Genomic DNA, 14,448 nt, shown 5'->3' on the forward strand with positions numbered 1-14,448 from the left:
ACAAGATCATGTCTTCTGCTAATAGAAATAGTTTTACTTCTCTCTTTCCAATCTGGAAGCCTTTTATTTCATTTTCTTGCCTAATTGTGCAGCTAAAGGTTTTAGCTCCAGTACAATGTTGTATGGAAGTGATGAGAGCAGTTAATATTAAATTGTTCCTGAGCTTAAGAGGAAAGCGTTCAGTCTTTCACCATGAAGTATGATGCTAGCTATGGGTTTTTCAAAAATGCCCTTTATCAGATTGAGGAAGTTCCCTTCTATTCCGAGTTTGTTGAGTGTTTTGATCATGAATGGGTATTTGACTTTGTCAGTTGATTGTGTGTGTGTGTGTGTGTGTGTGTCTGTTGTGGTTTCTGCCCCTTATCCTAATATAGTGTATTACATTGATTTTCAGATATTAAAGCAACTTTGCTTTCTGGGATAAGTTCTGCTTGGTCAGGGAGTGTAATCCTTTTTATATGTTGCTCGGTTCATTTTGCTAGTATTCTGTCAAGGATTTTTGTGTCTGTATTCATAATACTGGTCTATAGTTTTCTTGTGATGTCTCTGTCTAGTTTTGGTGTGAGGATAACGGTGGGCTCATTGGGTAAACTGGGAAGTGTTCCCTCTTCCATTTTTTAGAATAGTTATCCACAAGAGGGAAGGACAGGTGCAGTGGGAAGAAGCAAGGCTTATTGGAAAACCTGATGGAAAGAAAGCAGTGGGGTCAGAGGTTGGGGGAACTAGGCTAGAAGTTTCTGGGTGGTAATTAATGTTTCAGAGGAGGAAAGAAGAGGAGAAAACCTTGGGATATCCTTGAGGAAGTCCAATTGGAGATGGAAGATGAGCCACAGAGCAGGCAGGAAGGAACAGACAGAGCTGGGATGTCAGCTCGGTGAGTGGCTTCCTGAAAAGTAAAGAAAGAATGTCAGAAGAAGGAATTTCTAGAAGTTATGGTGGAGTGATTGAGTTGGTGGAGATGAGAAAATGAGCCAATTCTAGACTCTTGAGAAGTCTGTGGAAGTGAGAGGAGATTGGCTGTGAGGAAGGCAGGTGTCAAAGGGTTTCTTTTTGATTTTCTTTCTTGACAATTTTCATATTGATATAATTTTATACCTTCAAAAAATTGCAAGACTAGTACAAGGAACTCCCAAATAACATTTTCCAGATTCATCAATTGTCTACACTTGCCCCATTTACTTTATCATTCTCTCTCTTTCATACATACATATATATATATATATATATATATATATATATATATATATATATATATATAGTGCAGACATCATGTCTCCCTAACACTAAATATTTGAGTGGTATTTCCAAAGAATAAGGATATTCTTTTACACACCAGGTTTTATTGAAAATGGGAGTGATTTGGGCCTGTTGAACAGCGTAAGTGAAGGTCCAGTGGAACAGAAGCCAGAGAAGGGATTATCGTCTCCGAAGGCTTCTGGAAAGGTCCAGAGAGTGGAATCTAAAGCCCAGGTGGAGTGGTTGGCCTTTGCCACCCAAGGGACAGCTCCCTGTTTTACCGAGAGGTAAAGCAGTGTGCAGATGTGGGAGCCTTTGTTATGTTGATAGAGCTGAAGAAGTTCCTCTCTGCTGGCTTCTGTTTCCCTTGTCAATTAGGAAGTGAGATGATATGCTGAAAAGAGGAGGAAGGTCTGTGAGTGATGGAGAGGGTCTGAGTTGAAGAAGAGTGGAGAAAATATGAAAGAGTCAAGGAGGGGGGTTGAGAGGAAGTTATGAGATAAACATCTCAGGATTCATTTAGCCAGATAGCCCATTCCAGGTGGGTGCTCAGACACTTAGAGTGAGCCAGTCTGCCCTGACCTATTTGATGACTCTCATGTCCAGCACACGGAAAATAGGGAGATAGTTGAGGTTGTCTAGGCTGAATTTTGCCAAAGGAGTGTGATGAAAAGACAGAATGGGCAGGGCAGGGAAGTTCAGGGTATTGACAAGACTGTGAACCGTAGAATCTACTGGAAAAGAAGCAGGATGGCTATAGGATGGGAAGTAGAGGGGCAGATGGGCTGGTGGTTGGCTGGGAAGAGAGGAGCCTGTGATTTGTTTTTTAATTATTGCTGTTTTACTTATTGGAGCTAGCCATCATGAGCACAGAGATTGTACTAAGTATTTTACATGCATTCATTTTATATAATCCTTATGACAACCCTATGAGGTAAGCATAGTAATCAAGCCATTTTTATAGATGAGGAAATTGAGGTTAAGTGACTTGCCCAAGGTGACAGCTAAAAAGTGAGAGCAGTCTCTCCAACTCCAGAGCCCCTGCACATCTCTGGGCATTTTTCCAGAGCTTCTTAGCTGTGTTCCTTACTTCATGTTTACCCTCCTCTCATTTGTGTTTCACTCAGCTGACGGAGTGAGCCTTTGAAGATGCAAATTGATTATATCATACACATCCCCTCAGAAGCTTTCATTATATCAATTTTTAAATGGAAATATGTATAAAAATAAGTGAATTGATGGATGAAAATAGAGCTGGATAGGTGGTTATCTGATAAAGAAAATCATAGTAAAATGTTAATTATGAAATCTAGGAAAAGGCCATATGTGACAAGCCCACAGCTAAGATTAGGAACAAGACAGTGATGCCTACTTTTGCCACTTCTATTTAACATAGTACTGGAAGCTCTAGCCAGAGCAGTTAGGCAAGAAAAAGAAGTAAAAGGCATCTCTATTAGAAAGGAAGAAGTAAAACTGTCACTGTTTGAAGATGACATGATATTATATATGGAAAACCCTAAAGACTCCATCAACAAACTGTTAGAACTAATAAACAAATTCAGCAAAGTTGCAAGATACAAAATCAACACACAAAAGTCGGTTGCATAATGAACTATCACAGAGAAATTAAGAATACAGTCCCATTTACAATTGCATCAAAAATAATAAAATAGGGCTTCCCTGGTGGTGCAGTGGTTGAGAGTCCGCCTGCTGATGCAGGGGACATGGGTTCGTGCCCCGGTCCGGGAGGATCCCACATGCCGCGGAGCGGCTGGGCCCGTGAGCCATGGCTGCTGGGCCTGTGCGTCCGGAGCCTGTGCTCCGCAACGGGAGAGGCCACAGCAGTGAGAGGCCCATGTACTGCAAAAAAAAAATAAATAAATAAAATAAATGAAATAAATAAAATAAAGTACCTAGGAATAAGTTTTTTCTTTTTCTTTTTAAAAGATTTTTGTTTTTACCTAGGAATAAATTTAACCAAGAAAGTGAAAGACCTGTACAGTGAAAACTATAAGACATTAATGAAATAAACTGAAGAAGACACAAATAAATGGAAAGATATTCTGTGCTCATGGATTGAAAGAATTAATATTACAATGTCCATGCTACCCCAAACAATATACAGATTCAATTCAGTACCTAGCAAAATCCCAATGACATTTTTCACAGTAATAAAACAAACAAAAAAATACAAAAATTTTGGAACTATGAAAGATTCCAAATAGCCACAGCAATCTTGAGAAAGAACAAAGCTGCAGGCATCATGTGCCCTTATTTCAAACTATATTACAAAGCTATAATAATTAAAACACTATGGTATTGGCATAAAAACAGACACATAAATCAGTGGAACAGAATAGAGAGCTCAGAAATAAACCTGTGCATATATCAATTAATTTATGAGAAAGGAGACAAGAGTGTCCAATGGGGAAAGGACAGCCTCTTCAATAAATAGTGCTAGGAAAATTGACAGCACATGAAAAAGAATGAAATTGGACCACCATACACAAAAATTAACTCAAAATGGATTAAAGACTTGAGCTTGAGACCTAAAACTGTAAAAATCCTAGAAGAAAATAGAGGTGATAAAGTCCTTGACATACGTCTTTTTTTAAAAATTATTTATTTCTTTATTTTTGGCTGCATTGGGTCTTCGTTGCTTCTTGTGGGCTTTCTCTAGTTGCGGTGAGTGGGGGCTACTCTTCATTGCGGTGCACCAGCTTCTCATTGTGGTGGCTTCTCTTGTTGCGGAGCATGGGTTCTAGACGCAGGGGCTTCAGTAGTTGTGGCTCGCAGGCTCTAGAGCGCAGGCTCAGTAGTTGTGGTGCACGGGGCTTAGTTGCTCTGTGGCACGTGGGATCGTCCCAGACCAGGGCTCGAACCCGTGTCCCCTGTAATGGCAGGCAGATTCTTAACCACTGTGCCACCAGGGAAGTCCCTTTGACATAGGTCTTGATGATGATTTTTTGAATCTGACACCAAAACCAAAAGCAACAAAAGCAAAAATAAATAGGTGGGACTATATTAAACTAAAAATCTTTTGCACAGCAAAGGAAACCATCAACAAATGAAAAGGCAACCTACTGAATGGGAGAAGGTATTTGCAAATCATATATCTGATAAGGGGCTAATATCTAAAATATATAAAGAACCCATATAACTCAATAGCAAAAAAACAACCAATCCAATTAAAAAATGTGTAGAAGATATGAATAGACATTTTTTCCCAAGAAGAAATATGGATGGCCAACAGGTACATGAAAAGATGCTCTACATCATTAATCATCAGGGAAATGCAAATCAGAACCACAATGAGGTATCACCTCACACCTGTCAGAAGGGCTAATATCAAAAAGACTGGTGGTCCAGTGGTTAAGACTCTGCGCTTCCAATGCAGCGGTGCAGGTTCGATCCCTGGTCAGGGAACTAGGATCCCACAGGCCGCAGGGTGAGGCCAATAAATAAATAAATAAATAGAGACTAGAAATAACAAGTATTGGCATAGATGTAGAGAAAATGGAAACCTCATGGCAATGTAAATTGGTGCCACTATAGAAAAGTGTGGAGGTTCCTCAAAAAGTTAAAAATAGAACTACCATATGATCCAGGAATTCCAATTTTGAGTATTTATCCAAAGAAAACAAGAACACTAATTAGAAAAGATATATGCACCCCCATGTTCATTGCAGCATTATTTATAATAGCCAAGATAGAAAAACAACCTAAGGGTCCACTGATGGATGAGTGAATAAGGAAGGTGTGATATATATGTACAGTGTAATATTATTCAGCCATAAAAAAGAATGAAATCTTGCTATTTGCAATAACATGAATAGCCCTGAGAGCATTATAAGTGAAATGAGTCAGAGAAATACAAATACTTTATATTAAGCTTATAGATACAGAGAGCAGATTGGTGGTTGTCAGAAGTGGCTGGGGGAGAGTGGTGGAAGAAATGGGTGAACTGTTTTTGGTTTTGTTTTGGTGTTTAAGTAACTTGAGTAAGAATAAAGAAATCTAGGCAGTAGCTATATGGATGGTCACTGTATTAAATTCTTTCCACTATCCTTTGTTTGAAATTTTTCATGTAAAATATTGGGAGGAAAGAGACTTAATTGGAAAAAAACAAAAAAAGTACGTAGTTCCCTGGCAGTCCAGTGGTTAGGACTTGGCACTTCACTGCCATGGCCTGGGTTTAGTCCCTGGTTGGGGAACTAAGATCCCGCAAGCCACATGGTGTGGCCAAAAAAAAAAAGAAAAAGAAAAAAGTAAATGAAATTAAACTGCTTCTTATACATGGACCCTGACTGAGTTGTTTTTGTAGATTTGTAAGAATCTGTAGAGCAATGGCTGCTTTCTCTTGGTAAGCAGGTATTTATGTACTGAGAAACTTCTTGTGCCTGCAGTCACAAGGCATCCTATACTCACAAGTATTGGAAAATAATACTTAGATTGTGTAATTAAAGCACCTTTAAGAGAAGGAAATAAGTACTTCTGGAGAAGGAAATTAAACCACATATCAAAAGTTTTGGGGCAAAGGATAATCATTGCATTCTACTTGGCCAGCCTAGGTAGTTTCAGATCATTAGAAGGGTCTCACCTGTCCCTATTATTTGATTTCTCCTGTACAAATTCATTGAGTCCCAAATACTGTTTTACTGCACAGGTACTTATTTTGTAATAAACAGGATTCTGCCTTTCAGTAGATGTTTTTTTTCTTTTTTTGTTCAAATAACCAGTTTGGGACGTATTTGACATTTAATATAAGTGATTATAAAAGAAAAGATAGATATCACATCAAGGTGCTATGTGTTTTCAAAAAGGATTCCTTTTGTTCCATGTCATTAATAACGACTTCTGTTGCTGGCTGATTTCAAGGCACCTTTGTAGGCAAGCAGGATACGTGGCTGTCATTTATTAACCTGTTTGTTCCCTTCCAGAAACCTCCAGAGCAGTGTTTGGTAAGATGAGGGCAGAAAGAGGAGCCACAGATGCCTGCAGCAGAGGTGTTTGCTGAAACGCCGGGCTTGGTTGGCTAATATAGCAGCGTGCAAAGACAGGATGTTCTTGCTTCTTTGGGAATCTTGATCACCTCACTCCTTCCAGAAGCAATCAGCTGATGTCTTGGCTCACTGTCTGCCTGAGCGAATGTCCACAACAGCATGTGACTGGGTGTCCTCAAATGAGAGGGGTCTTGCCAGGTCTCTCTGTTGATTTGTTTTTACACCTTCTATCTTTCCTTGATCAGGTGGCAGTTTGGGCTGCAGTCGGGAGGCTCTGGAGCTGGGTTCATCCTAGGTTGGTACTTTCTGGACGGGTTTCCTTGGGCTAGTTACTCTACTTCTCCTGTGTTTGGGGCCGACTATCTGACTGTAAATGAGGGTAATAATAAGATTACTTGCTTCATAGGGCTGTTGCAGATGAAGCTCTTAGCACAATGCCTGGCCACCAAAAAGCACTTAATAAATGCTAACTACTCGCATTATTATACTGTTCATGTTATTCTGAAATTGCTTCTGTCATTCAGACATAGATCTTTCAAGTTCTGACTGTCATTTTAACAGCTGGATAATATCCCATACTTTGGCATACTGCCTCCTCCCAAACCTATCCTTCTCCTGTCTGCTCTCACTCAGTTGAGAATACAACCCTGTCACTGAAGCTACCACTCTTTGTTGACTTCTGGTTCCTCTTTAGCCCTTTTATCCATTCAGTTATTAAGTTCGACTCTTATTTCTGTTCCTAAATATCTTCTTAATCTGTCCCCTGCTCTTGGCTGCTAGTGCCCTGCCCTCATTCACATGCTCTTCCTCTCTCACCGGGACCACAACAGTTGTCTGAATTCCTGTTGTTCCTGAGGTTGCCTGCTGTCCAGCTGCCAAATCTGCAGATCTGACCATGTGTCTCCTCTGCATGGTACATGGTGGCCTGTGGTAGTCACAGGGTGTGCTGTTGACCATAGTAAGATTTACTGATGACAACTTAAGAGGCAGAGAGTAGCAGAGGGTCCAGGATCTCCCCAGGCCCATAATTATTTTACAGAGAGGTGGGCAGGGCTGGATGTACTGCAAAGAACCCTCCAGCCCACACATAGACATCAACCAGGAGGGGTGAGGGACACCTAATTTTTAACAAGAAATGTCCAAAACTCTCAACACCTCTTGCCACTTGTGGTTGCCCAAGCTGGTTCCTCTGGGGTTCATACTGTCCCCTGGCCATGGCCTGCCCCACACTTGGGGACAGCCTCCTCCAGAAAGCCTACTGCCCCTCTCTGGGCGCCTCTTCATCTTATCATGGTGTTAGCACTGTCTGTCTCTGTGTTTGGATCATCCCAACCTGAGCAACTCAAAGGAGGTGTCTATCACATTCATCCTTGCATCCCTGGGGCCTGGCATGTTAACAGTTGTCTGAAGGCCACAGAAGAAGATGCAAATCACCTGTAATTTCACTACCCAGAAATTAAACCACTGAGTTAATTATCACTGGAATTAATTTGGGATATAACCTTCTGACCTTCTTTTCTAGCTATAGGTCTGCATATTGCATACACACACATCCCACACACGATATTTTATAAAATATGGATCAAACCCTACCTATAGTTTTTAAATCTTTTTCCATTTAACATATCATGGACCGTTTCCCATCTCATTAAATATTTGTGTAGTCCTTGGATTATAGTGCTGTACAGTATTTCATCCTTATCAGGCAAGCAGTTCACTTTCCAGCTGAAATGATTCATGGTTTCTTTCTCTGCTGAGAGTTATTTGTTTCTCATGATGAAGAAACATGGTAAACAAATATTGGGTCTAAAGCAAAGACAAGGAAGACCATTAATAACAGGAAAGTAAAGTGAAGACAAGGAAGACTGTTAATAACAGGAAAGTAAATTATTTTGGTTCTACTGTTGTTTGGCCTTTAAGGTGCTTTAAGCCATGGCTATAATGGAGGCTCCTCTTACACAATGCCTTCTCTATTGAATTGTTTTATTTCTTCCATGGCAGGACTATGGCAAATCAGGAAGCCACTCCAGGAAGCCAGTCAGAGGAGAGCAGTGCTTTGGACCTGCCATCAGCTTATGACATAAGGGATTACGTGTTGCAGAGACCCAGCCAGGAGGCCAACAGTGAGGCTTATAGTTCTGAGGAAGCCCTTTCTATTCCTTGCTCTTCTGATACGGATCCAGGTAAGAAGCACAGTTTAAAACAAACTAACATTGAACAAACAAACAAATCCTGACATATACCTATATGTGATAGTTTGTTTCTCTGTCTTCCAAAGGCAGATCTCTGAGGAATCATTCATTGTCTCAGGGAGAAAAACATCTTATCTAAGCAAAACTGTTGGGAGAGACTTCAAAGGACAGCCTCCCTGGTGGAACCAGGACAAGGAGCTGTTTCCTGGAGGCCTTTTTGTCTGAGTCCCTTTCTGATCTCCATCCAAATCCATTTAGAGGCAGGGAGCACTTGGTTCACTAGGGAGAGGGTAGAATTGTTTTTTTTGTTTTGTTCTTTTAAAACTTCAGAAAAGAGCCATGTGGGCCTGTTGTGTGTCATAGGGACTTTAGTGTTCCTCTTATGAAGTATACTCTGGATTTAGGTAACAACTTTTCTGTAAGTTTCCCTGACCGAATTGCCGAAAAGTCTGTTTTTTAAGCTTAATGATAATTCTTTGACATAGTTAGTGACCATCTCTGGTTGTAAAGCCCATCTCCTCCCTGTTTATTGCCTAATCCAGGCCTGTAGGTCCACATATTCAAAGCTTTGCCACTTACTGGTTGTGTGACTCAGGTCGTATTTCTTAACCCCTCTGAGTTCCAGAATCATCTACAAAATGGGGATCAAAATGCTTGCTTCGTGGAGTAGGTTTAACTCAGGGAACAGTGCAGGGACACATCATAGTGTTTGCCATACATTGGTGCTCAGTCAATTGCCATTACAGTATTCTGGTGCTATTATTATTGATGTTGTTAATATTAAGAAACCCAAATATACATTTTTAAAGAGCACGCAGGTACTGAGAAAATGTGGGCCTTAATGAAGATGAATTCAACATTGGTAAGTACGTAGGGTGTGTACCTGTCATTATCTTTAAGAATTCTATGAAAAAACAATACTTTTAAACTCCCTGATGATTCTGTTCTGATTTTCAGGACATAGTCATCAGGATCAGTCAGATTGCTGTTTAATTTAGTTCCAGAGCAAGAATTAGAGCATTTCTTATCCTTTTTCTTTCTAGGCTCAGAATCTTAGTTCATTTAACCTTTCCTCTCCCCTTCTCATCCTGCTGCCTCTACATTACTTTCCATCCCAAAGAAAGCAACTGTTATTAACTTGAATTGAGTTGACCATTGCACTATTTATATTGGAGTACTTGTTTAAAATCTAGACATTTCATGAAAAAAGATTGTTCTGGAAGCCCTTATCAAGGTCTAAACATGGGAAGGAGCACTCGTATCCTGAGACAACCGTTTTGCACGGCATGGGGAGGGGTGGTGCTGCATTTGACTGTCTAGTTTGAATTCTGGTTCTGCTTCTTTCTGTGGTTTTGCCTTGGGCAAGTCACTTGACCTCCATGTCTTGGTTCCTTCATTTGTAAAATGGAGATAGTAATGCCTACCTTGTCATGGGGCAGCCATAATGAGGGTCAAAGTGTATGAGGTGTAATGCCTGGCATGTGGTGGGCTTTGGAAATCCAGCTCTTCATGAGTTCAGCACCTGGGCGCCTCAACACACCACCACGCTGACTAGGCTCCATTTTTTTTTTAATTGAGCTGTAATTTATGTGCAATATTATATGTTACACGTGTACAACATAGTGATTCACTATTTTTAAAGGTTATACTCCACTTATAGTTATTATAAAATATGGGCGATATTCCCTGTGTTGTATAATATATCCTTGTAGCTTATTTATTTTGTACATAATAGTTTGTACCTCTTAATCCCCTACGCCATCTTGCCCCTCCTCCCTTCCTTCTCCCCACTGGTAACCACTAGTTTGTTCTCTATATCTGTGAGTCTGTTTCTTTTTTGTTACACTCACTAGTTTTATTTATTTATTTATTTATTTTAAATTTATTTTATTTTATTTATTTATTTAAAAAAATTTTTGGCTGCATTGGTTCTTAGTTGCAGCACGCGGGATCTTCGTTGAGGCATGTGGGATCTTTCGTTGCAGCGCTTGGGCTCTTCGTTGCAGTGCTTGGGCTCTTCATTGCGGTGTTTGGGCTTCTCTCTAGTTGTGGTCCGTGGGTTTGTCTCTAGTTGTGGTGCGTGAGCTTCTCTCTAGTTGTGGCACACAGGTTCCAGAGCGCATGGGCTCTGTAGTTTGTGGTACATGGGCTCTCTAGTTAAGGCATGCAAGCTCAGTAGTTGTGGCGCACGGGCTTAGTTGCTCTGTGGCGTCTTAGTTCCCCCTCCAGGGATTGAACCTGCGTCCCCTGCATTGGAAGGAGGATTCTTAACCACTGGACCACTAGGGAAGTCCCTAGTTTATTTTTTAGATTCTACATGTAAGTGGTCTGACTTCTTTAACTTAGCATAATACCTTCCAAGTCCATCCATGTTGTTGCAAATGGCAAAATTTCATTCTTGTTTATGGCTGAGCAGTATTCCATTGTGCGTGTGTGTGTGTACCACATCTTCTTTATCCATTCATCTGTTGAGGGACACTGAGGTTGCTTCCATATCTTAGTAATTGTAAGTAATGCTGCTATGAATATTGGGGTACATGTATCTTCTTTAATTAGTGATTTTGTTTTTTTCAGATAGGTACCCAGGAGTGGAATTTCTGAGTCACGTGGTAGTTCTCCTTTTAGTTTTCTGAGAAAACTCCATACTTTTTTCCACAGTGGCTGCACCAATTTACATTCCCATCAACAGTGTAGGAGGGTTCCCTTTTCTCCACATCCTCATGACAAGATCCATTAAATTCATGACCTCCTACCTCAAGTTGAGCCTCCTTGCTGCCCATCCATCACCCACTATTTTCCTAGCATGTTCATCCTCCTGCACTCTTGGATGACTTTGTAGTATCTTCTTCTCTCTTTGCAAATCCCCATTACCTCCTTCAACCTCTCTCTCAGCTGATAATCTTGGTTTCCTATTTAATCAAGAAAACAGAAGCACTCAAAAGAGAATGAGCACACACTCACACTTCACATCCATCAGCTTCCTTCCCTCCTTCCGTGGGAGACCCATCCCTGCCTGTCCTTCTCTTCCTGTCTGCTTTCATCTACTCAAGGTCGTCACTTCTAGTAATCTCCTGCATCGTAGATCCCACCTCTACTGGCCATTCTCATGATCATACAAACGTGCTTTAATAGCTCCCATCTTAACAAAATGCCCACCCTAGACCCCAAATCCCCATCTAGTTACAGACTCATTCCTCTGTTCTCTTCTACAGAAAACCCTCAGAAGAGTCATCTACACCTGTTGTCCCCAGTTCGTCTCCTCCCAGTTCCTCCTAAAACCCTCCAACCTGGCTTCTATCTCCATCACTCCATGGAAATAGCTCTTGTCAAGGTCATGACCTCCACATTGTTAAATCCAGTAGTCACTTCTCAAGCGTTCTCCTTCTTGATCTGTCAGCAGCATTGACTTTTTTCCTTCTTGAATTCTTTCTTCAGTGGGCTTTCTGGGAAGCAGCATCTTATGGTTTTTTTCTTACTTTTCTGTCTTATTTGTTCTCAGTCTTCTTTGCCTGATTCCTTCCTCTCCAGCCCCTTAGTGTTGGAGAGCCCAGGGCTGAGTCCTCAGCTCTCCTGTCTGTCATCACACCCTTCCCTGAGTGATCTTATCCAGTCTCGGGGCCTTATATGCTGTCAGTACCCCGCTCAGTCCCAGATTTCTCTCTCTAGTTTGGATCTTTGGCTTGACATTTATACTATCTATGTATTTCATATCATCACTTAGATTTCTATTAGACTTCCTAAATTTGACATATCCTAAACCAAATTCCTGATTCCTCTACCGTCTCATATATACATAGACACACCTGTTCTTTGAGGCTTTCTCATCTCAAAAAAGTGCTTCCATCCTTCTGTTCAGAAGGCAGAAACCTGGGAGTCATCCTCAACTTCTTTCTTTCTCTTTAATCTCATATCCTGTCTATCAGCAAATCCTGTCAGCTCTCCTTTGTCTCCACTGCCACCACCCTGGTCCCTGCCAGTAACATCTGTCTTCTGGATTATTGTTAATCTCATAACTGGCTTTTCTCACATCTGGTCTTTATCCTCCTATAGTTTCTTCTTCTTTTTTTAAAATTTTATTTATTTCTATTATTATCTTTAATGGAATATATAAAAGCAGAGAAACTTCACTCATAAGTTGTGCTTTCACATATTCATATAGAAACTATATGGAAATACATATACATGGGCTTAGAAATATTTTACTTTTCATGCAGGAATTCCAGTTATATTAACCAAAACTAAAGAAATAATTCATAATAAAAATAAGCTTTGTGTATAGTGACATCTATAATTACAGTAAATTGTCACTAAATTAAACATTGAACAGGGACTTCCATGGTGGTGCAGTGGTTAAGAATCCGCCTGCCAATGCAGGGGACACAGGTTTGATCCCTGGTCCAGGAAGATCCGACATGCCACGGAGCAACTAAACCCGTGAGCCACAACTACTGAGCCTGCACTCTAGAGCCTGCAAGCCACAACTATTGAGCCCATGTGCTGCAATTACTGAAGCCCACACTCTCTAGGGCCTGCATGCTGCAGTGACTGAAGCCCATACACCTAGAGCCCATGCTCTGCAATAAGAGAAGCCATTGCAATGAGAAGACCGCGAACCACAATGAAGAGCAGCCCTCGCTCACCGCAACTAGAGAAAGCCTGTGTGCGACGACAAAGGCCCAATGCAGCCAAAATAAATAAATAAATAAACAAACAAATAATTTAATAATTTAATAATAATGGTTAACTAGGTACACCCAGTCAACTAAATATGAATATTCAAAAACATTGCATTTCTTCCTTTTTTAAAATTAACTTTTATTGGAGTATAGTTGCTTTACAATGTTGTGTTCGTTTCTGCTGTACAGCAAAGTGAATCAGCTCTACGTACACATAGATCCCCTCTTTAGGTCACCACGGAGCATTGAGTAGAGTTCCCTGTGCTATACAGTAGGTTCTCATTAGGTATCTAGTTTATACATAGTAGTGTATATATGTCAATCCCAATCTCCCAATTCATTCCACTCCCCTCTTTCGTCCTTGGTAACCATACATCCATTCTCTATGTCTCTGTCTCTGTTTCCGCTTTGCAAGTAAGTTCATCTGTATAATTTTTCTAGATTCCACATATAAGCAATATTATACGATACTTGTTTTTCTCTTTCTGACTAACTTCACTCTGTATAACAGTCTCCAGGTCCATCCACGTTTCTGCAGATTGCACAATTTCATTCCTTTTTATGGCTGAGTAATATTGCATTATATATATGTGCCACATGTTTATCCATTCGTCTGTCGATGGATATTTAGGTTGCTTCCATGTCCTGGCTATTGTAAATAGAGCTGCAATGAACACTGGGGTGCATCTGTCTTTTTGAATTATGGTTTTCTCCAGATATATGCCCAGGAGTGGGATTGCTGGGTCATAGGGTAGTTCTATTTTTAGTTTTTTGAGGAACCTCCATACTGTTCTCCATAGTGGCTGTACTAATTTACCTTCCCACCAATAGTGAAGGAGGATTCCCTTTTCTCCACACCCTCTCCAGCATTTATTGTTTGTAGATTTTTTGATGGTGGCCATTCTGACTGGTGTGAGGTGATACTTTACTGTAGTTTTGATTTCAATTTCTCTAATAATTAGTGAGTGATGTTAAGCATCTTTTCATGTGTTTGTTGGCCATCTGTATGTCTTCTTTGGAGAAATGTCTGTTTAGGTCTTCTGCCCATTTTTTGATTGGGTTGTTTGTTTCTTTGATATTGACCTGCATGAGCTGTTTGTATATTTTGCAGATTAATCCCTTGTCAGTTGCTTAGTTTGCAAATAATTTCTCCCATTCTGAGGGTTGTCTTTTCGTCTTATTTGTGGTTTCCTTTGCTGTGCAAAAGCTTTTAAGTTTCATTAGATCCCATTTGTTTATTTTTGTTTTTATTTCCATTACTCTAGGAGGTGGATTGAAAAAGATCTTGCTGTGATTTATATCAAAGAGTGTTCTTCCTTTGTTTTCCTCTAAGAGTTTTAT

General features: G+C 40.4%; 1 protein-coding gene across 3 annotated transcripts in view; it reads left to right on the forward strand.

Moving 5' to 3' along the window:
• The window catches only part of SHLD1 (shieldin complex subunit 1), a 106,389-nt gene that overhangs the window by 2,193 nt on the left and 89,748 nt on the right, over positions 1–14,448 (forward strand). The window contains exons 1-2 of one of the 3 annotated variants that reach the window (XM_082645683.1): positions 6,317–6,437; positions 8,241–8,422. In XM_082645683.1, coding sequence (XP_082501809.1) covers positions 6,385–6,437; positions 8,241–8,422 — 235 coding nt within the window. In that variant the 5' untranslated portion in view covers positions 6,317–6,384. Of the gene's footprint in view, positions 1–6,316; positions 6,438–6,459; positions 6,535–8,240; positions 8,423–14,448 lie in introns of those variants that run through there. The other 2 variants (XM_082645685.1, XM_082645684.1) reach the window with 2 other exon arrangements.

Source organism: Mesoplodon mirus (genome assembly GCF_964341445.2).
Source record: "Mesoplodon mirus genome assembly, chromosome: 15".
Lineage (NCBI taxonomy): Eukaryota > Metazoa > Chordata > Mammalia > Artiodactyla > Ziphiidae > Mesoplodon > Mesoplodon mirus.